General features: G+C 46.6%; 4 protein-coding genes across 5 annotated transcripts; 2 read left to right on the forward strand and 2 right to left on the reverse strand.

Moving 5' to 3' along the window:
* Window positions 1–8: 8 nt before the first annotated feature.
* dnai7 (dynein axonemal intermediate chain 7) lies at window positions 9–3,512 on the reverse strand (the record flags this gene model as incomplete). Its single annotated transcript, XM_085902881.1, has 16 exons — window positions 9–296; window positions 360–473; window positions 540–698; window positions 769–1,055; window positions 1,172–1,322; window positions 1,387–1,550; window positions 1,690–1,774; window positions 1,853–2,018; window positions 2,087–2,245; window positions 2,312–2,415; window positions 2,555–2,689; window positions 2,750–2,887; window positions 2,962–3,066; window positions 3,134–3,222; window positions 3,297–3,378; window positions 3,498–3,512. Coding segments are annotated over 16 exons (2,229 nt in total), but the record flags the coding sequence as incomplete, so codon positions are not given.
* A 628-nt stretch (window positions 3,513–4,140) lies between these two features.
* Window positions 4,141–5,400, forward strand: lyrm5a (LYR motif containing 5a). The gene is made up of 3 exons (XM_085901998.1): window positions 4,141–4,251; window positions 4,426–4,491; window positions 4,804–5,400. Exons 2-3 carry the CDS (start codon window positions 4,447–4,449, stop codon window positions 5,014–5,016), a joined length of 258 nt encoding a protein of 85 aa, XP_085758124.1. The 5' UTR covers window positions 4,141–4,251; window positions 4,426–4,446; the 3' UTR covers window positions 5,017–5,400.
* Window positions 5,401–5,505: 105 nt separating this feature from the next.
* utp20 (UTP20 small subunit processome component) lies at window positions 5,506–18,587 on the forward strand. Its single transcript, XM_085901995.1, has 59 exons — window positions 5,506–5,809; window positions 5,884–5,964; window positions 6,047–6,113; window positions 6,176–6,308; window positions 6,385–6,655; window positions 6,723–6,860; window positions 6,924–7,079; window positions 7,138–7,290; window positions 7,356–7,490; window positions 7,557–7,634; window positions 7,699–7,877; window positions 8,027–8,170; window positions 8,271–8,359; window positions 8,443–8,548; window positions 8,613–8,763; window positions 8,839–8,901; window positions 8,974–9,141; window positions 9,220–9,296; window positions 9,367–9,446; window positions 9,528–9,786; window positions 9,853–10,032; window positions 10,120–10,210; window positions 10,294–10,379; window positions 10,484–10,609; window positions 10,702–10,868; window positions 10,944–11,152; window positions 11,218–11,361; window positions 11,436–11,515; window positions 11,612–11,844; window positions 11,962–12,106; window positions 12,187–12,274; window positions 12,340–12,483; window positions 12,550–12,603; window positions 12,673–12,825; window positions 12,902–13,057; window positions 13,135–13,275; window positions 13,342–13,479; window positions 13,559–13,698; window positions 13,776–13,858; window positions 13,927–14,180; window positions 14,257–14,396; window positions 14,466–14,622; window positions 14,685–14,783; window positions 14,855–15,022; window positions 15,107–15,273; window positions 15,340–15,487; window positions 15,549–15,665; window positions 15,729–15,899; window positions 15,975–16,106; window positions 16,183–16,293; window positions 16,354–16,503; window positions 16,588–16,770; window positions 16,851–16,982; window positions 17,067–17,199; window positions 17,279–17,463; window positions 17,541–17,846; window positions 17,920–18,046; window positions 18,129–18,274; window positions 18,386–18,587. The coding sequence occupies exons 1-59, from the start codon at window positions 5,759–5,761 to the stop codon at window positions 18,539–18,541; spliced, it is 8,319 nt and encodes a 2,772-aa protein (XP_085758121.1). The 5' UTR covers window positions 5,506–5,758; the 3' UTR covers window positions 18,542–18,587.
* Window positions 18,588–18,653: 66 nt separating this feature from the next.
* Window positions 18,654–20,582, reverse strand: arl1 (ADP-ribosylation factor-like 1). 2 transcript variants are annotated; one of them, XM_085901996.1, is made up of 6 exons: window positions 20,503–20,582; window positions 19,892–20,029; window positions 19,740–19,821; window positions 19,551–19,662; window positions 19,305–19,483; window positions 18,654–19,236 (listed from the first exon to the last, which is right to left on the reverse strand). In XM_085901996.1, the coding sequence occupies exons 1-6, from the start codon at window positions 20,504–20,506 to the stop codon at window positions 19,206–19,208; spliced, it is 546 nt and encodes a 181-aa protein (XP_085758122.1). In that variant the 5' UTR covers window positions 20,507–20,582; the 3' UTR covers window positions 18,654–19,205. The 2 variants fall into 2 exon arrangements, with proteins under 2 accessions (XP_085758122.1, XP_085758123.1); XM_085901997.1 differs by lacking the exon at window positions 20,503–20,582 and adding an exon at window positions 20,179–20,459.
* Between the last annotated feature and the right edge of the window lie 476 nt (window positions 20,583–21,058).

Genomic DNA, 21,058 nt, shown 5'->3' on the forward strand with positions numbered 1-21,058 from the left:
TTGTTTTATTCCGCACAATATTAGCAAAACATTAGCGGTCTGGTGGCGCAGAACAGACTTTGAACGGTGTCCACGAAGATGAAGTGAGCCTCTCGGGTTCGACTAATCCCTTCCGGGCTCATGTTGTCTTGCAGCATGTGGATAAAGGTAGAGTGAAACTCGCTTTCGGGATGGTGGTCGGGGCAGAAAGCCTCGCTCGTTTCCGTTATCTCCAACTTCTGGAATCTCTTAGGACCAACCTGGTAGAGATTCCACGAGTCTTCGGGTACCGGATCTATGCCCTGGTGCTCGCAAACCTGACATGGAAAAATACATTACAAAATTACAGAATTTCTGGAGGTTCTCAATCCAATACTCACTTTGACCACAATATATTGTGGACCACATTGGGCATTCCATTTGCTCCATGAGAAGGTGCAGACTGATGCAAACAAGGACATCTGTTCATAGGCAGCGTGTTCCCTACGTGGGTCCTGTAGACAAAAGTCACAAAGTCTACAATTTGTAAAACCCGATAGAAGATGTGGTTGGATGGCGACCTTGCGGCAGGAAGTGACAAATTTGTCGGTGTGTTCGTTGACAAAGACGTTGATGCCCGCCTTGATCATGGCCTGCTGTAGATCAGGAGCACTCATCCACTTGCCAAAAAGATTGGCGAGGTTCAACTCTCGGTCTGTTTGCAGCATGCACTGATCCCCCTGGGACACGGACAACAAAACAGATTCATAAACATCTCCTATGTTCTCCTCAACGTTCTCCGATGTCCACCTGAATGGTGATGGTGAGGTCAATGAGCGCCCCGTGGATGGTGAAGAGGGCGGAGTCTTTGCTCAGCGGCCGTAGCTCCCAACTCCGGAAGGGAAAGTTGGCGTAGGTCTTCTGCATAAACACGAAAGGGTAGAAGGAGTCCATCTTGAAGGACACCTTTGTCACCGGACCCGTCTCCTCTTGCACCACTTCCTCCTCCTCCTCTTCCTCGTCCTCTTCCTCCTCCTCTTCCTGTGCATTCTCTTGGCAAGTAAAGTCGCTGATTCCGTCCATCCTCCAATACTTGGCTAAGGATCAGAGAAGAATAACAATGGCGAGTTAAGGGGGCCTTGCCCACCCTTGGCCACTCTTAGAACTGCCACTGCTGGAACTTAAAAATGAACTAGAACCGAGATGTACCTACCTTCTGCATCCCAGCGACCCACTCGAGGGGTTTCTAGGAAGACCGCCGTGTCGGGGAGCCTCACAGACACACCGACAAGTGTGGAAGCGGATTCCTCATCTTCTGATTTCTCAGGAATATACTGGAAAACTTTCGACCTGCATTCCGACACCTATAAAGCACAATGGAAGCAATCATCCTGAAATATTTGAACTATAATGAATGTTTTGAGCTACCCTTCGGATCTCCCAGCCATTGATGTGAATAGATTGTGGCGGAAGGTAGAACATTTCGTAGTAGAAGACTCCGCCCAGAGGCGTGTACATCCTCAGGTCCACCACCTCGTCGCCTTCGTTGGAAAACACATCGTCCTCTTCAGGTGGCGGTGGGGTCGGCTCGGCTGGACCGAAGGTGAGAGAAATGTCTAATGGCTTGTCACTGGAGGAGTACCTCAAGGCTATATACTAGGACCCTTACAATTTGTACTATTGTCCAAAAAGAGGCTAAAAAAATATTGACGTGGACCTATGGGGGCTCACCTTCGACGACCTCCACCTGCGTTACAACCTGGCTCTCACCATCCTCTGTATGGGTACTGTCTCTTGACAGTTGACTTTCTGAACCCTCCATTAAAAAAATAAAAACATCACTGTATTAAATCCAATATGCTTGGTTTTAAGGTGTTGTATAGAGTGGCCTAACCTTGGTGTCCTCAGAATATTGGGCCATTGACACTTCCTCTTCTGCTTGTTCCTGCTCCTCTTCAGGTTCCTCCTTCTGCTCCTCCTGCATCTCCTCCTGCATCTCCTTTTCCCCCTCCACCTGCTCCGTTACCTCCTGCGGAACCTCGTCGAATACGGTGAGCAGCCTGGACACCACATGGCAAGGGGATGAAGATAAAAATCCCAGATAGCGATGAAGGGGTGTTTGACAGACCTGGGAGGGGGGACGGTTGTTTTCACGTGGGTTATCCTGGACAGTGTGGACAAGTGGTCGTAGGTAGTGTGAAGGATCCGCACGGCGATATTACTCATCGCGAGCTGCTTTGTCAACTCGAAACCCATGCCCACCTCCTTGAAGGTCAAACATTTAAACCTGAGATGTCACACAAATAAATGCATGAATGGATTTGCCCCATCTTAATGAACTTCCACTCACTACCTTGCCTTCCTCATGAGATTGGCCCACACACACAACTTGGTGTTGTCGTCTTTTACCACAGCCTGCATGTTGCCTGTCTCTGTGTCAATGTTGTTGCTGGCCCCCTAATTACAGGACAGTTCATTAGGTACACCTCCACAACTGAATAAAAATATACCATCTGGGATCCCCCATGGATCGATATCAAGCCCACTATAATTATTGATACTAAATATCTGGATTTTTTGAGTGGCCAGATTATACCTTGAGAATTTCCATGCTTATGTTGAGAATCTTGGTATAGACTATGTCCTGAAGATGCAAGAGCGTTTCCTGATATTTGGGAATGTACTTCTCATCAGTCACCTCCCTGAGCAGCACCTCGAGCTCTTCGATTAGCTGCAGACACAATAACGGCTTGAAATAAAGACGGAACGTGTCGGAAAAAGAGCTACAGACCTGTAAAGCGAGGTTACACTGCTTGAACACCGTCTTTGTGTTGCATGTTGGGTCATCTCTCCACAAGCTTATGAACGTGTTTATGTCCTGTTGCACTCCCGGGTCGGGTATGTCACCGCATTGCATGTATTTCTCCCACTTTATGTGTAAAACAGATAGTGGAGACTTGAGACGGGTTCAAATTTAAAGTCCGGCATATAGACTGTACGTACCTTGGACATTTGCACAGCATCATTTTTATACTTGATCACAGCAAAATAATTCTTTTCCAGAAGGGAGTGAAGTTCTCCCACCTCACGGCCTCTACGTTTGCTGTCCTTTAAAGCAAAAGCAAGACATATTTATTTCTTTAGGAAAACATACATAGCTATGTTATTGGGGTACCTTCGCCTCGAGCAGCTCTAAAATTTCCTGTCTTCTTTGCCTTTCCAACCTTTCCTGTTCTTCACGCTCCGCTTGAATCCGGGCCTCCTCTGGAGATCAAAACAATCATGTACATATGGATACTTTGGTGTGTTTATGAATAAGTTTAGAAGTATTTCACAACCTTCCTCTCGTAACCTTCGCTGCTCCTCCTCAAGCTTCAGCTTCGCCTTTTGGGCTTTGGTCAGTTTGGGGCCCTTTTTACCCTGCGATACAGCAAAAATAATATTGTTTATTATAATGTAAGTGTATTGTTAAGAAGCAATGTTGTTTTAATGACAGAAGTCTAAAATAAAGACAAAACTCATGACATTATTGGGATTACCTTTTTCGGAGGCTTTCATTCAGCCGTGGGCAATAGCCAAAGAGGTTTTGGAGAAATGCAATTCCAGGATGTAAAAGAAATATTAGAATGTGCAATATAGAGATGGGTGAAATGTTAAGCAATAAACTCACCATGACGACTCAGAGGGGCCTGTTTTTGAGGAAATAACAGAAAGTTAATTGTTAACTACACAAGTAGCAACAAAGCTTAAAGTCAGAGTTAGGTATTTCACACCAGGCCATAAAATAAAACACCTTATTTTCAATATATCGTTAGTTGCTTAATTCGACGCTGCCAGGTCTCCATGGCAACCGACGCACTGGACATAACGACGCAAAATCTTTTTTTTTGGGGGGGGGGGGGGGGGCATGCGTTGTTATCATGGATATGTCACAGTAATTTTGAGATGGTACTTTTAATAAATTTTGAAATTCGTAAAAAAGGGTTTAGGGTTTAAATATATATTCAGAATAAAACGTAAACAATTGTATTTTGTCAATTGACATATTTAACCAGTATTGTCTATATAACCAAATTTTAGTACAATAATAAAACAATTAAAATATAATGTAACAATTTTAATACAAAAAAGGTGCTTGTAAACAAAAAATAGTTTACGACAGTATTTGTTTTGATTTACGACATTCGATACGACATACGGTAGGCTGCTCGACAGCCTCTACCACAAGGACAAAAAAAACTCCTCACCTTATTTAATTTGACTTCATACAGCTATAAAAACCAACACATCGACGTGTGTATTTATCTGGTTGATATTGTTACAATTATTGTTTCTCTAGATTAATTTAAAATGCTTGTAATGTGCTGTTGTTTAGCTCAAGCTAATCTATTGTCCTCGTCACTTCTCTACTTATTACAATGTTAATCATGTTTCTGATGTATTTCAAATGTCTCCCTTTCGATTTAGTGGTGTCGCCCCACTTGTCAAATGGCCAACCCACTACGAAGTGAAGTTATTAGGCTTTACAAGAACGTAAGTGAGTTTTTGGATTCATTTCTCCAAAGTTTTGCAGGACACACACACACACACACACACTTGGACTTGCTTTATTTCCTATGAAACAAAACCTCTTTTTCTCCAGAATTAATTTGCATCACCTTTCACAGACGTAATTAGAATTCATTGTTTTTATTCCTAAATAATTGGAAGTTTTTTCCTCTGATAATTTTTTTTTAAATTAAATCACTTAAAAATCAACTAGACAAAATTCAATTGAATCTATGATGTCATCCTGTTTATGTTTTATATGTGGCACTCTGATGTCTTTCCATTTTCATCCAAAAGCTGCTGTATCTCGGTCGAGACTATCCGGAGGGATCAGCCTTTTTCCGAGAGCGCCTTAAGTCGGCCTTCATGAAAAATAAAGATGTGACGGACCCCGAGCACATCAAAAAGCTCGTGGGACGAGGAGAGTATGTCATCAAGGAGCTTGAAGCTCTCTACTTCCTCAAGAAATACAGAGCCATGAAGAAGAGGTACTATGACCCGGAAACATAATTGTATCAAGGACGTTAACATTACTGTGAAATCCTTTGCCATGATTATTAATTGCAGGTATTTTTTACGCAAAGCACTCTTGAGCTCTCGCTCAAAAGGAAACCTTTGACTGTGTTATTTGATTTTCAACAATTGTTGAAGCCATTTGTGCATGGTGAGTGCATAAAGACCGATGCAGGCAGTGTGTGAGAATAACGTGGAAGCAAACTTAATTACACAACTATAGCTGTTAATGTATTGCAAGCAACAAAACATACAGCCATGCATTCATTGTAAGTATGATGTTCTATGGATTCAAGGGGAATTTGTGACAAATGAATGTAAATGTATGGACAGTCAACCCAATTTGTAAGTACAACAAAATAAATGTGAACAAAACAAAAAGGCCTCACGTATTTGGATTGCCCTCGGTCGTAACGGTGATTAATTGGCATTCTCATATGTGATGTTAATAGAGGTGAACGTTTATTTTGAAAAAAATAATCGAGGACCCGGAGAATCTCAAACGAAACCGGAAGCACTAAGGAGAGCGCTCGGAAACGAAAGCGGAAGTGAGCGACAGTGACTATCTTTATCAAAGATTTTTCCCATGATGCTTTGCGTTCAACATGGCTGCGCTGTACTCTCCGGCACGCGTGTAAACACTCGTGAAAATTAACCAAAAAAAAACTATAAATGAATCATTTGGAGCGCCTGGTGGCTTCCGAATACTTTTAACTTGAAGAAAAATTACGAAGCCAAGATGAAGATCAAGTCCAAGTCTGCGTATCATAAATCCGAGAACACTTTCAGGGTAAGAATACGAAAAGCGCTCTTATGTGCACGTGCTTCTGTGTTTTCTTATTATTTTGTAAACACTTTTTGCAGTTTCTCACTTTTGCCGAGAGGCTTTCCAATGTCAATATTAACGTCACCCACCGGATTGACAGAACTGGATCCTATGCAGAGGTATAACCTCATACCATATATGAAATTGATCTTCCTGAGTTAATTATGACCGCTAACGTTGTTGTTGTTGTTTTTAATGCAGGAAGTCGAAACTTATTTCTTCGAAGGCCTGACAAAATGGAAAGACCTCAACTTGACAGAAAACTTCAGTATGTCCGTAACAGAACTGTTGTCTTGTGATTCCGTCCTGATTCATCTTCTTCTTCCTCAGCTACGTTCTTAAAGGAGGTCACAAACAAGTGTCAGTCGTTCAACCTGCTAGTTTTCCATCAGAAGTCGATTGTGGAGAGTCTGAAGAAACACCTGAAAGTCAAGAGCAGTCTGGCCTACCAACCTTTGCTAGAGTAATATTATTCATGGCGTGTTATGACTGCAATTTTGGTTCTATTCAATCTAACCTGCCTGATCATTCATTTCCAGCCTGGTGGTGCGGTTGGCCCGAGACCTCCAAACGGACTTCTACCCTCACTTCCCGGATTTCTTCACGCTAATCACCGCAATGTTGGACACTCAAGACACAGAGGTCCTGGAATGGGTTTTTACATGCCTCTCCTACCTGTACAAGTACCTGTGGAGGTTGATGGTCAAGGACATGGACAACATCTACAGTTTGTACAGCACGCTTTTGGAGCACAAGATGGAGCACATTCGCAGGTTCGCGGCGGAGAGTTTTGCATTTCTGATGAGAAAGGTAGGTCGCCAATGATCTTTACTCAATTTTCCAGTCTACAAATCTGAATTGATGTCATTTCTTGTAGGTTCCGGATCTGGACGCCTTGCTGACTGTCGTGTTCTCAGACTTAGAGCAGAACCCGGACAAGGCGGAAGGCGCCGGCCAGCTGCTGTTTGAGATGTGCAAAGGCGTCCGGCACATGTTTCACTCCTGCGCTGCAACCGTAAGAGAAGTGGTTGAATCAAAGACCTCAATCTTTACTTAATGGTCTCCTCGTTCTTTCTAGGCGCTCCCCACTGCTTTGCGGAAGCTCGGCCCAACAACCAATCAAGGTGCTGCTTTACCGTGGGACCTCGTGCAGGACGCCTTAGATCACACAGCTCAAGCTGCAGCCGATCATGTGGACAAAGAACACTTTTGGGTTTTTTGGGAGTCCCTCCAGGTAAGAAGGCTGATGTTGTTGTCAAGTGAATGGTTGTTTAAAATATTCCAATCCACAGGCTGCCGTGGACCAGGTTTTCAGTCTTTTGGAGGCCAAAGGAGAAGAGGCTGAACCGGCGGGAGAGCAGCTCCAAAGGCTACTGTTTGTCCTCCACACCGTGGTGTCTCACAAGGATGGAGCTAAGATCACAAAGCCGGAGGCCGTCTGCCAGGTACGAGAAGATCACCGTCGTCGGATGTTCCAAGTCCCAATAGTAAGTTTTATCTTGTCTTGTAGACTGTATTGCGCCTGGTGCAAAGCTCAGAGCTTTCCACGGCCAATTCGCGCCTGCTCCTCCAAATCATCTCCTCCTTGCTCCTCGGGGAGAAAGTCAAACTCCCCGATGCTCTCGTCCAGGAGATCATCCACAAGGTTTGGTCTTGGAATCTACAAAATGTGTTAAGTTGAGGTAGCACCTCACGAATTCTCCACCTGCAGGTGTTTGACAGCTCTTTAGGAGAAGATCTCATTTTGGAGTTCACCAAGGAGATGTTCACCATGAAGCAGTTTGAGCAAGTGAGTTGACATTGCGTTACTTTTTTTGGGAGTCTTTTGCTATAACCTGTCCTCTCGTTACCAGCTCTTCCTGCCCACCCTCCTGCGCTTTAGCGCCGGCTTGTTTGCCTGCGGCGATCCCGTGTCCCGCCATCGGGCCCTGGATGTGCTGGTCAACCTGATCCTGGCCAAAGCCCCTCCCCCTAGCGACGGCGCCATGGCATTGGAGACCTACCCGCTGCTCTTCACGGGACAAACCACCGGGTGAGCTTCGCTAATCGTAGCGCTTTGTTTAACTTATTCTGTGACCAATGGCAAAGAAATAATGCTGTAACGCCATCTTGTGTGTGTGCAGAGGTCAGTGAAGATGGCTCAATATAAACATTTTTTTTCATTGTTGTTTTTTTTGTCAGCCTGTTCAGTAAACAAGGAGAACCAGAGCAGCGAGCAGTACCCGAGCTGGTGCTGTCGCTCATCGCTTTGCCTGAGCAGCGGAACGGGCCCATCGCGGATCTGTCGCTACCTTGGAGCGCACTCGTACTGCTGCCGCACCTCAGGTAAAACGTCAGCTTCTTGAACGTTCAATAATAAATGTCAATAAAATCATCCTGGGCAATTTTGAATTAATAGCAACAGCACATTTTTTTTTTTTTGCAGGCCTCTTGTTCCAGCTAATGTCTTCCCTGCCGTCACTGCCTTTTTAAACCACCTTCTGTGTGAAATTGAGATGGAAAACCTGGGACAAGGTATCCTTGTTTTTTTATATTTTATCATATAATATATTTCTATTCGCTATATTGTTAACTTTTTCCCCTTTCCGTCACGCCAGCTGCTTTGTTTGTTGCCACACAAGCGCTGAGCTGCCTCCTCACGCTGGATGGCTCCACTCAGCTGCTCTCTCTGGTCCCCGTGGAGAAAATCACCGCCATCCTGAGGTATATGTGACAAAATAATTCAAATGATTATCATGTAGTAACCTTTGATGATGTGTTTGTTCAGGAAATTCCCCACCGAGCTGTCGGCGCTGCTTTTAGGCGACCTCTATTACACCCGCCTGTCTTTGAGCGGCGCTTCCGAGCACCTCTCCCATGACGCGCTTCTAGACCTTTACCAGATCCTGCACGGCAACGTGTCCTCCAACATATCCAAGGTGCATCCACAGATATTTTTTTTTTTTGTCGCGTCATAGAATTGTGCTTTTACCGCTTCATTGACTCTTTTCCAGATGCGTCTGCTGACTCTGCGGATCCTTTCGCTCTTTGAGCCAAACCTTCCCGCCTCGGGCGAGGTACGACGTTTTTTTCAATTCGTTCTAAGTCGGTGAGTCGATAACGCGGATGGTGGCTATCGTTTGCTCCAGCCCGAGGAGAGCGCGGAGGTGCAGCCGGTGTTCGCCGTGTGCCTGCAGGCGGAGCTGGTGGCCGCCTCCCTTCAGGATTACCGGGAAAAACTGCTCCACTTGCGTAAGCTGCGGCACGACCTCGTGCAGCGCAGCTTGCCGCAAGGGCCGCCCGGCACCTTTCGACAGGTAGATGAAGTCCCCAGTAAATCCCAATACTCTTATTGTCTGCCTCCATTTGAGAATTGCTGACTTTCCCTCGTCCAGGTGCCTCTTCGTTACCTCTTAGCAATGCTGTTTGTCAACTTCAAGCCACTGTGGGATGCTGTCATTGAGCTGCTTGGGTTAGTATCGAGTAAAAGTAAGAGTATGGCGCTCTCCAAGGAAGATCAACGTCAAGTCTGTTTTGTACAGGAGCCACGCCAAAGGGATGGATAATAAAAATTTCTGGATGGTGTATCATGAACATCTAGAGAAGGTGGCAGTATTAGCCGGTATGTTTCATGGAATCTTTTGTTGGACTTAATCTCCCGTCGCCAAGTGTTGCTCACCTCAACTTCTCATCCACGTCGTAGAAAAAGAACTGCAGGAGAGCAGCAGCGACGACGATGAAGCGGAAGACATGGACATCCAGCCCGGGCCGGGTTGCGACGTCATCGAAAGCGGAGAATTGGGCGTGCTGTTCCTCCAGGAACTCAAGTCCGCCACGGAGCCAAACGAGAGGACGGACTTTTCCAACTTCCGTGGCTTGATGTGGCGCGCCATGGCCCAGTTCCCAGACAGGGTGGAGCCGCGGAGCCGGGAGCTAACCCCTCTACTCCTGAGGTTCATCAGGTGAGCGCTCAGCCGACCCCGACCTTGAGTCGACCCGACGGCAAATATCTATCTCGTCGCTAACAGGAACGAGTTTTACCTGGCTGACATGCTGATGGCACCGACTCAGGACCTGAGGAGAAAGAATAACGTCCCAGAGGCGGACGCAATGACTGCGGAGGACGGAGGGGAGGAAGAAGAAGAGGAAGAGGAAGAAGAGAGAGGCAAACGTCAGACAATAACGCCACCTCGGAGAGCAGCTGCAAAGTAATCATGCACTATGAATTACAGCTACATATTCTATAATGGTGGCTTGGATGTGTACAATGTTTTTTATTTATTTTTTTCCTGCAGACAACTCATCGCCCACCTGAACGTTTTTTCCAAATTCACCAACCCCCGCTCGCTCTTCATGGAGAGCAGTCTAAGAGAACTCTACCATCAAGTAATCCCCCAAAACTTTACCATGCGGCACACCAATGCTTTATTCTTCTTCTTATTATTTTTTTAATACATCCTTCTCCTCAGCTCCTCTGCCATCAGGACCAGCAAATCCAACGAGCGGCTCTCCAGTGTATTCTTACATACAAAGATCCGTACGCAGTTCCATACAAGTAAGCACACACACACACACACACACACACACGACAGCATTGTTTTTATCAGACATGCTTTCAAGAAATGTGTATTCAATGTTTTATGCGTGCTTTTCATTCAGGGAGAATCTGGAGAAGCTGTTAGACGACAAGCATTTCAAAGATGAAATTGTCCATTTTAATATTTCCGAGGAGACGGGAGTTGTGGATGCTTCACACAGAGCCGGACTCATTCCGTTACTCATGAGGTAATTTAAAAAAAAAAAATTATGTCTTAGTATTTTTCTTTTGAGATTAGTGTAAGTCACATTTCCATCTGTTTGTTTTGTTTTTCGCACAGGATCTTGTTCGGCCGTCTGCGGAGTAAAAGCAACAGCCGCTTCCAGAGCAAGGCCAGCGCGTCCACGCGCTCGTCTATTATCTTACGCTTCCTCGCTGGATGCCAGGAGGCGGAGCTTGGCATGTTTGTGGATCTTCTGCTGGAGCCCGTCCGCCATTACAGCAACGGTGAGCGAGCTTGATTCTCAGAATTCACTTGGTGTTCCTTAAAGTGGCGGCAAAATTCATCCTTGGTGCGTTCAGGTTCCTGTCGGGACGCGGTCCAGCAAGCAATGGAAGAGATGGACGTGGGCGCCGTGCTGCCGCTGGGTCGCCAGCACAGCTTGCTGAACATCATCAACGTGGTCATCCAGAAACTGGGCCACCTCATCGAAGTGCACCTACCCAAAGTGTTGCAGATCCTTCTGTGCGTCACCGCTTCCGTGTCGGTGGCGTTGGACATCAGGGAACAGGTAGTCCGCCCATCTCCAAGAATTAGATGACGAGTGGACCGAATTTCCGTTTTTCTATTTTATAGCTGCGGCCAGGTTGCATCAGTCCTCTGAAGAACCTGAGGCGTCTCGGCATCCTGAGGATCCAGGACTTTTTCGAGAACTTTGACACCTTTAGCTTCAGCGCCGATCAGCTGGATGGCGTCTTCATGGCTGTTGTGTGGCCTCAGGTGCGCATTGTGAACGTAACTTTCTCCTGTTGCTAGAAAATGAGTCGGCTTATTTGTGAGTTTGCTTTTCCCAGGTGCATCGCCTCCCAACTGAGAGTCCATACTCGCCCACGCCGCTCCTGAAGCTCATCCACGTGTGGTGCAAACACGCCAGGTTCTTCTCTCGCCATCATCGTGTTTATTCAATATAATCCATTTCGAGTTCCCAAATCAACTTTTCCTTTTTTTTTTCTTTTTTTTTATGTTCCAGGTACTTTCCACTTTTGTCCAAGCAGCGGCCGGACCACCCGGAGTGCGACGTTCTCCAGAACGTGTTCGACCTCCTCTCGGCCAAGAACATCTCGATGGCCACCATCTCTGTCGTCATGGACATCGCCGACTCCCTGGCGACCATGCAGGACTTTGTCGCCACAGAGACGGAGGCAGAGCTGAGCGTGGGCGGCAGCGTGTTCCCGCGGTCTGACAAAAGCACGCCGGCTGAAGGTTAGAGGACCACTTTAAATGACATCACACAAGATGGCACCAAATTATAAACACAACCATTTTTGTGTTGGTTCAAGACTGTAGAACTTGACTTTTAACACTCGCGTATGTTTTTAGCGTCGTTGACGCAGGGCTCCAGGCTCTTGCTGCCTCACATCACCAACCTGCTGGACTACCTCAGCCGCGTGGTCCGCAACATCGACAGGCTCAAGAAGAAGAAATTACGTCCGCAGGTGTCCAAGGAACTCAACATCCTCTCCAAGCAAGTCATCGCTTCGTCCCTCATTTTGTCTCTCTTACATATGTCTTACAATTGTTTTGTTTTTATTATTCATCTGCCAGGATCAGTCAGTTCGTTCGAGACAAACGGCAGAGTTCAATGCTCATTGAGCTCTTGCTGCCTTACCTGTTGAGAGGCAAAAACTCTCAGGTAAGGATTTTGGTTTAAAAAATAATAATAATTGCATTGCCCTTGAACGACTTTGTTGATTTTAGGAAGCGGAATTGGACATCCTGGCCACCATACAGAACTTGCTGCAGCAATGCAATCATCCGTCGGCCTTCCTGCAGCCCCTCACCAAACTCTTCTCCGTCATTCACAACAAAGATCCCAGGAAGGCTCTCACCTGCGTCTTCCGTGTAAGTATTTTATTTTGAGGTGCTACTCGGTGTCCGAAGATTGACGAGCACCTCCGTTGCCATCAGACGTTGTCCGACATGGATCCTTCGCTCGGCTACATCGCCGACATGGTCACAAAGGTGAGCTACTTCGATACCTCCGTGTCAAAGAAACAAATGGATCCTTGACTGTAACCGCTCGGCTTCCAGCTCAACGCCTTCGACAGTCGCCATTTGGACGAGGTTCACTTCGACGTCCGCCTGACGGCTTTCCAAGAAGCCAGCAAGCGAATAAGGGCGATGGAGACCCTCGACCTCAACTACATCAACACCCTCATACACAACTGCTTCCACACTTACGAGGTGACAATGCGTGGGAAGCTTGATCGCCCGAGTTGATCACTTTTTCCCCATCGTCCTTGTACTTGATCCCGTACAGATCGAGGACATGTCGCTGGGCGACAACGCCACCTTGTGTCTGTCGGCCATAATCGTCCAGCTGGCGGCAGTCGGCGCCGGAGAGAAGGTCTACAAGGACATCGTCCAACACACCATCTTGGACGCCATACACAAGGGGCTTCAGAGCAAGAAGGAGGTATTTTCAACAACGTCCGACATGAAACGCTGAGAAATTACGTTTTCATAAAAATCTCCCGTCTTGTCTTTTGTTAGAGCGTGCAGCACGAATACACCAACGTTCTCGCCTGCCTGGTGAAGACCTTCCCCACGAGGAAAGAGTTCCAAGACATGGTGCAGCTCACCGACTACAATGACCCAGAGTCGGACTTCTTCGAGCACATGAAGCACATTCAGGTACGGAAGTTTCTCAGTCCGCTTCCCTCTTTGGATATTTATTTATTTGTGCGCGTCTCCCTTTAGATCCATCGTCGGGGTCGAGCCCTGAGGAAGTTAGCCAAGCAGCTAACGGAAGGCAGCGTGGTGTTGTCGCCACGTTCCTTGCAGAATTACATCATGCCGTACGCCTTGACCGTGCTGACGGACGAGAAGTTGCTGCAGGTGACGCTCACGTCGTCAATCCCGTTATGTTTTTGACTTTACGTGTTAATTGTTTTTTTTTTCTCGTGGCGCACCGCAGCGCGAGAACATGACGACGGCGTGCGTGGACATCGTGGGCGCCGTGTGTCGCCGGCTGACCTGGTCCAAGTACCTGTACTACCTGAAGCATTTCGTTCACGTCCTGCAGACGTCGAAAGTCGAGCAGAAGCTGGCCGTGAAGTGAGCGGGACGCTCAACCGAATTGGAACTCCTCTCATTTTGTCGTTGTTTTGATTTCATTTTACTGTAACCTCCAGCTTGCTCGTCAAAATCCTAGAGGCGTTCCACTTTGATCGAGAGACTCTCACCCGAGAGATGGAAGCTGCGAAAGCCAGAGAAGGTAAAAACGTTCTTGTTGGATTGAAAATATATTTGACATTAATGTGTGATTTATTTATTTTTTTCAAGATGCGATGGACGTCGAGGAAGAAGCTGCGGCCGAACAACCGGCGAAAAGCGGCGGTGACGAGGCCATGGAAATCAACGGCGAAGTTTCCTCCAAGAAAGCGAAAGCCGAGAAACCGCCGGCGGCTCCCAAACCGATGGCGGTTTCCAGTGGTCTGCCACAAAGCAAATCTCAGCTGGAGGTTCTCCTCAGCACCATCCAGGAGAGCGTCACGAGCAACGTGTTGCCTCGCCTTCATAAATGCCTCAATGCCAAGGTATGATTTTTTTATTTTTTTATTTTAGCCACGTGGATGTCAATCAAGAATACTTACAAGCGTTGCGGACATTTAGGTGAAACGTGACGATGAGCACAAAGCGGTGAAGTCAAAGCAAGTGAAGGAAGAAGAAGTGGCACGCATCCCGATAGCCTTCGCCATGGTCAAACTCATGCAGACGCTTCCTCCGCATATCATGGAGTCCAACTTGCCCGGGTACGCCGCTATTTTTTATTTTTTTTTTGCGCCCAATAAAAAAAGGATCAACAATGTCTTTCTATCCAGGATCCTCATCAAGTTGTGCGTGATACTGAGGAACCGATTCCAAGAAGTGCGCGACGTCGCCAGGGCAACGCTAGTGAAGATCATCGAGACGCTGGGCTATCGCTACCTGCGCTACCTGCTCAAGGAGATGCAGGGGATCCTCGTCAAAGGCTACCAGGTATCAAAATATTTCCGAAATCAAATATGGCACACCTCGAATTGTGTGTTTTTGTCTCGCAGGTCCACGTTTTGACATTTACAGTCTACCAGCTGCTCCTGGCCCTCAGCCCAAGTCTGAAAAGCGGCGACCTGGATCCGTGCATGGGCATGCTCATCAAAGTAAGGACGGACTTCGGTCTCATTTCCGACTCGCTCGTTTTTATTCTTCGCTTCCCATCGCGCCCGCTCAGATCTTCAACCACGAGCTGTTCGGCGACGTCGCCGAGGAGAAGGAAGTGAAAGGCATCGTCTCCAAACTGATGGAGGCGCGGCACAGCAAGAGCATGGACTCCTATAAGATTCTGGCCCAGTTCTGCAGCAAGGAGAGCATCACCATGATTGTTCTGCCATTGAAGGAGGTAGGCGGAGTCCAGTCGGATGATGTCTTTTTCTTTATTTTTTCTTTTCTCCGTGAGGTTTAACCGTTCCTTGCATCATTTCAGATCCTGGAGGACTCAAAGAGTCTCAAGGTTTCTAACCGTGTGGCGGGGATTCTACGACGCCTGGTTCTGGGTCTCCTGGACAACACAGGCATGAGCGCCTCTGATATCCTCCTCCTGAGCCACAGTCTCATCAGCCAGAGCTTGCCTCTGCTCACCAAGAAAGACAAGTAAGGACACAAAGCGACGAGTCGACATTTTTTCTGCATCGTTTACTTCACCACGCGTGTCGGTAGGGACAAAGCGTCAGCTCGGCCTCCGCCGGACCCTCGCCTCCCCCCTCCTAGCTGCTTACTCCTGCCTCCGACTCCAAAAAGAGGCGGGGTTAAAGCTGCGGTTAGCCGCCGGACCAACATGCACATCCTGGTGGAGGCGGGGCTTAAGGTAAGCACAAAATATCCATTTCAAGGGGGCCACGTTTGTCATCATCGCTCGTCTTCTACAGCTGCTCCATTTGAGTCTGAAGAAAGCCAAAGTGACATCGAGCATGGAGTCGGCCCTTGAGATGTTGGACCCTTTCGTGACCATGCTGCTGGAATGCCTCACCTCCATGCACGTCAAGGTGAGGAGCGGCTCGGATTCCCGCCAAAAGGTGGAATTGAATCACTTTTTCCTCGCGAATCAGGTGATCACGGAAGCGCTGGTGGCGTTCACGTGGGTGCTGAAGTTCCCTCTGCCCGCCGTGGCGGAGAACGTCAATCAGCTGACCAAGCAGCTTTTCGTCCTGCTGAAGGATTACTCCAAGGCGGGAGCGGCGCGAGGGGAGAACTACCTCCTGGTCCAGGAATGCTTCAAGGTCAGAAATTGTTACCGTTACTTTGAAAAAGTCACTTTTTGTGCCGTAATCCTCGTACTCGTTTTGCTCTTTTAGACCATCACCATCTTGGTGAAAAATGTAAAGAACAGCAAGATATCCGAGGTCCAACTGCAGGTTCTGCTGGGGTACGCCGAGGAGGACATCTACGACCAGTCTCGGCGAGCGACTGCCTTTGGGCTTCTGAAGGTCCTATATATATATATTTTTTTTTTTTGTACTCTGCTTCAATATCATTTCAATGTCAATCTCAATTGTGTCGCAGGCGCTTCTGTCCCGCAAGCTCATCGTTCCCGAGATGCAGCAGCTGATGATGAAAGTGGCCCAGCTGACAATCAACGGGAGTAACTCCATGATCCGAGTCCACTGCAGACAGGTACGCGTGGAAAAACATGGCCACTGTCCCATTTTTATTGTTATTCTTTTTTTTTTTCAGATCTATTTGAAGTATTTGCTGGATTACCCCGTGGGGAAGAAGCTGCAGTATCACATGGACTTTATCGTGTCCCAGTTGACGTATGAACATGACACGGGAAGAGAGTCCGCGCTGGAGATGCTCGCCTTCATCTTTCAGACTTTCCCCGAGGTACTTCTTCGGTCGGATACACATCGAGGTAATACATTTGCTTTTCACAGTGATACGAATTTTATTTTGTTTTTTTTCTCCTAGAAATTACTGTCCAAGTTCAACAAGCTCTTCTTCGCCCCACTGGCGCTGGTAGTGGTCAACGACGACTCGGCGCGCTGCAAGAAAATGGCCGCCATGGCCATCAAAGCCCTCCTGGCCAAGTTGAACGCCGACGAACGGAACACTCTTTTCTCGCTCGTCAGAAGTTGGCTGGATGAAGAGAAGGCACGTTGGCTCTGCTCTGCTCGCTTTTGTTTTTGTTTTTTTAAATATTCCAGTGTGTACTTAACGGCGTTGTGTTGCAGGTGAGCCTGAAGCGTCTGGGCGCTCAGCTGTGCGGTTTGTTCGCGGAGGTCGAGGAGGACGAATTCTCCAAACGTTTAGACAACTTGCTGCCGCTGTTGGCGAAGGAGCTCGACCCCGACATATACGATGACGTGAGATCTGAAAATCTTTTCTTTTTTTTTTTATATATAGACACGGGTCACATCATCACCTATTTTCATGACTTTACTCGACAGATTGAAGAGGAGCAGGATGAGCGAGCAGCAGACAGGCTCCTGTTTGCTTATCTCACGCTTATCACGAAATTGATCCAACACTGCGGCTTCTTGGACCTCACCAAACCGCGTGACACCCTTGTCCAAATTTGGGGTAAGGCGCTTACTTCTCTTTTTTGGCACCGACACGACTCAAATATTAACCCGCTGTGTTTTTTTTTTTTTTTTTTCAGGCCACATCGAAGCCCATTTGCGCTACCCTCACTGCTGGGTGTGGCTAACCGCCTCGCAGCTTTTCGGCCAGCTCTTCGCCACCCGCCAGGCCGAGGAGCTGGCGGCGGCGTGGAAAGAGAAGGGAGGCGGGAAATCGCAGCCTAAAGTAGCCACCGCTTTTATCACAAGCAACTTGGATAAAAGGGTAAAGGACGATTGACCTTTGTGTTTTTTTTATTTTTTTACAATTTTTCCCAATCTTGTCGTCATTCTTTTCCGCAGATGAGAGAGCTGGCGTTATCCTTCTGCCATCAACTGCAGTCCAAATTCTTAGACACGGCATCCGGCGAGCAGGTGATCAAAAACCTCCTCTTCGTGGGCAAGGTCATCTATCTCCTCTCCCCGGAGTCGGACATCGGCTCCCCTGAGGAGGAAATGGAGAAGGAGGAGGAGGAGAATGGAGATGAGGAGGAGGAAGAAGAGGACGACAACAAAGACAACAAACCTCCATCGCTGCTGTGGCTGATAAAGAAGTTATCGCTAATGGCTAAAAGGGAGGCGGCAAACAATCCTAAAATTCCCCTGAAGGTACCAAAAGAAATATTTTAATGCCGCCACACAAGAAGTTGAGTAAGAAACCAAATTTTGATTTTATTTACAGAGAACCTGTGTTTTTAAATTCCTCGGAGCCATCGCCATGGACCTCGGCAAGGAGCGACTCGGCCCCTATTTGACCACCATCATCGCGCCGCTCTACAGAGAACTGGAGAGCACCTACGCAGAGCAAGGTAAAAAAAATAATAATAAATCGCCATCCCTTCCTTCAAGAGAAAGCCCTCGCCAATGCCAAGTTGTTGTCGTCGTCGTCAGACCCGACGCTCAAGAACTTGGCTCAGGAGCTGATCGAGCTGATGAAGAAACAAACTGGGCTGGAGACGTTCTCGTTGGCGTTCACGGCGGTGCAGAGGCAGTTCGCGGTCAGGCGGACCAAGCGCAAGCGGCAACGAGCTATGCAGGTACAGACAGCGTATCATTTGAAAAGTAGACAAAATTAGTTAGGATTAGAAATTTTCAAATGTCAGGATGAAAATAAAAAATTGTGGCACAACTTAACTTTTGTCTTCCAGGCTGTGACCAACCCCGACATCGCAGCTAAGAAGAAACTCAAGAAGCACCTTAATAAAATTGAGGCCAAAAAGCGCAAGATCGAGTTCCTCCGGCCTGGGTATAAAGCCAAGAAGCACCGTAGCCACGCGCTCAAAGACCTGGCCATGGTGCAGTGAGTCAATCACAGAACTTTTCTTAGTAAATATAAAATTTTTCATCTTTTTTTTTGTGTGTGTGTGTATAGCATTTTATAAATCATCCTATAATTATATAAAAAAGGTCAACACATTAGAATCACCAAAAGTCTTTACTGAGAATCATTTTGACTGTACAAGCAGATATAAATATGCAACCATTCAGTTTGAAGCAGTTTTCCATAAATTCATTAATCTGCAAAACAATAGGGGGCAGGGGGGTCAATACGTAGACACAATACAAAATAAAGTCGAGGAGGGGAGGCAAATGGATTTAATAAAAGTACAAAAAGAGACTGCAATAACACTTTGCGTGTAAAGAATTGGCTATTGATGGAGCATCACGGCGTCTCTCCTTCGTTTTAAGTGGTCGAGACTTCCGGGTGATGGGAGCGAAGAGATCCGACCAAAGGCCACCCCGGGGTTTAATGTTATACTTAGTGACTCTCTTTGACTTCCTAGTAATACGTGTAACTTGGTCCGTCGCTGCGCTCCAACAATGCTTCACGCCGCCTGTAGAAACGAGGCCTCTGCTTTTCAGTCCCAGGTTTGGCCGGAGTAGGCGGGACGCGAGGTCAGTCACATGGCTTCGTACAGAAGGATATTTACAAAAAAAAGGGGCCGGGTGTCGATGTCTTATTTTAGTCTACTGCCGACTCTTGAGTGAATCCACCAACCTGTGGAGAAACATCTGTAAAGACACTAAATTGTTCTTTAATTTGTTTAAAAAAAAAAAAACACATACCACTCCATGGCTTCATCCAAGCCTGTGCCTTTGGTCGCTGATGTTTTGAAGATCTGCCACTTCCTGTCTTTGAGGGCGGGGAGGCCCAGTGCGGTGGCCACCTCTGCCGGCGTCATGGCCTGGTCCATGTCTTGCTTATTGGCAAACACCACCAGGATGGCCTTCTTTAGTTCTTCCTCCTGGTGTGAAAGAAAAATGACATCACCGTATACGCCTCGAGATTATGAGTCTGTTTAATCGACTCGCCTCTAACATGGCCACAAGCTCGGACTTCGAGATGCCCATTCGGTCACGGTCGCTGCTGTCGACCACGTAGATCACGGCGTCCGTGTTGGAGTAGTAGCACCGCCAGTATGGCCTAGGAGAAAACATAGTAAGACATAATTAATACAAATAAAATGCTGATCTCATTCTAAATTAGTGCCGTATATGTACCGGATGCTGGTCTGGCCTCCCAGATCCCACACCTGGAACTTTAGATTTTTGTATGTGACTGTCTCCACATTAAAGCCGATCGCTGCGCGAGAGGGACAACTTTTAGTTCTCGCAGACTGGTTTGGAAGCAATGATTTAGCCATAGTACTTACTGGGAATTGTGGTGACCACTTCTCCAACTTGCAGCCGGTACAGAATAGTAGTTTTCCCTGCACCATCCAAACCTAAGATGAGAATCCTCATCTCCCTGGTTCCAAACAGGCCAGAGAAAAGACTGGAGAAGAAGCCACCTAAGGAATACACATGCATGTTGCTTTAGTAACAAATTGATTCCTTCAATTAGAATTTGCTATAGATGCAAAGATATGGAACGTAAATTATTAGTTGAACAATGACGACGTCTTTGATCCAGCCGGATTGACTGGTTAGCCAACCTTACCTTAGCAACAGTAGCCAAGTACGATTGGAGTTGAAAACCTCAAGCTGTCATTTTGCTGCAAAGTGTTTTACACTGAGGTGACTTTTTTTTTTTTTTGCATCACAAGGCTAGATCGGATATGTTTGAAGTGTTCACTCTACACTAAAACAATCATTGCAGGGAGCTAACATGGCATGTAGCTTTAGCCAGTTAAGCTAAATCCTCAAATGAAGTCGACAAGCAGGAAAAAAAACCACCAACTAGTGCGTTTTTGCGGTAACTCCAATAGCTTGCAGGTTGCATTATTCAATAAATATAAATTGGGTTTAATTTCAAAATACGCACCCATATTTTTGTAAGACTACGGGACTCGTCTCGCAGGTTGATCTGAACGCTTCCGTGTGGTGACGTGTTATTGGGTGACGTCATCCACCGACACGGAAGCTTTCTTACACGTTTTAATACAAAACAATACACGTTTTGATGTGTTTTAACATATGTTACATGTCTTATTAAATGATATTTTAATTTTGTAGTAACCCTATTTACATGAAAGTCTTAAAAGACTCCAAATTTAAAAACAAGATTTTCATCGAAAGTGCCGCTGGCCAAATGAAAGCTGTATGCTTAGAGTGCTCATTCAAGAAGCCAAATCGTTTTGAAAGTTTTGTATTTAGTGTTTCTAAAACATTGGTATATAGAGTATCTGTTATGGACTACAGATCTTTTCAAAATATTGAAATAGTCTTATTTTAATAAATAAGCGCGTAAACCTGAAACAACTTTGCATTGTTTGCATTGTTGCATGGCTGTGTATTTTTCATCTTTTATACAAGTACAGTAATAAACCAAAGTTTGAAAACACCTTTAAAATTAAGGCCCCAAACATGAGTTATTCTCT

Source organism: Syngnathus leptorhynchus, chromosome 21 (genome assembly GCF_054491065.1).
Source record: "Syngnathus leptorhynchus isolate UIUO chromosome 21, UIUO_Slep, whole genome shotgun sequence".
NCBI lineage: Eukaryota > Metazoa > Chordata > Actinopteri > Syngnathiformes > Syngnathidae > Syngnathus > Syngnathus leptorhynchus.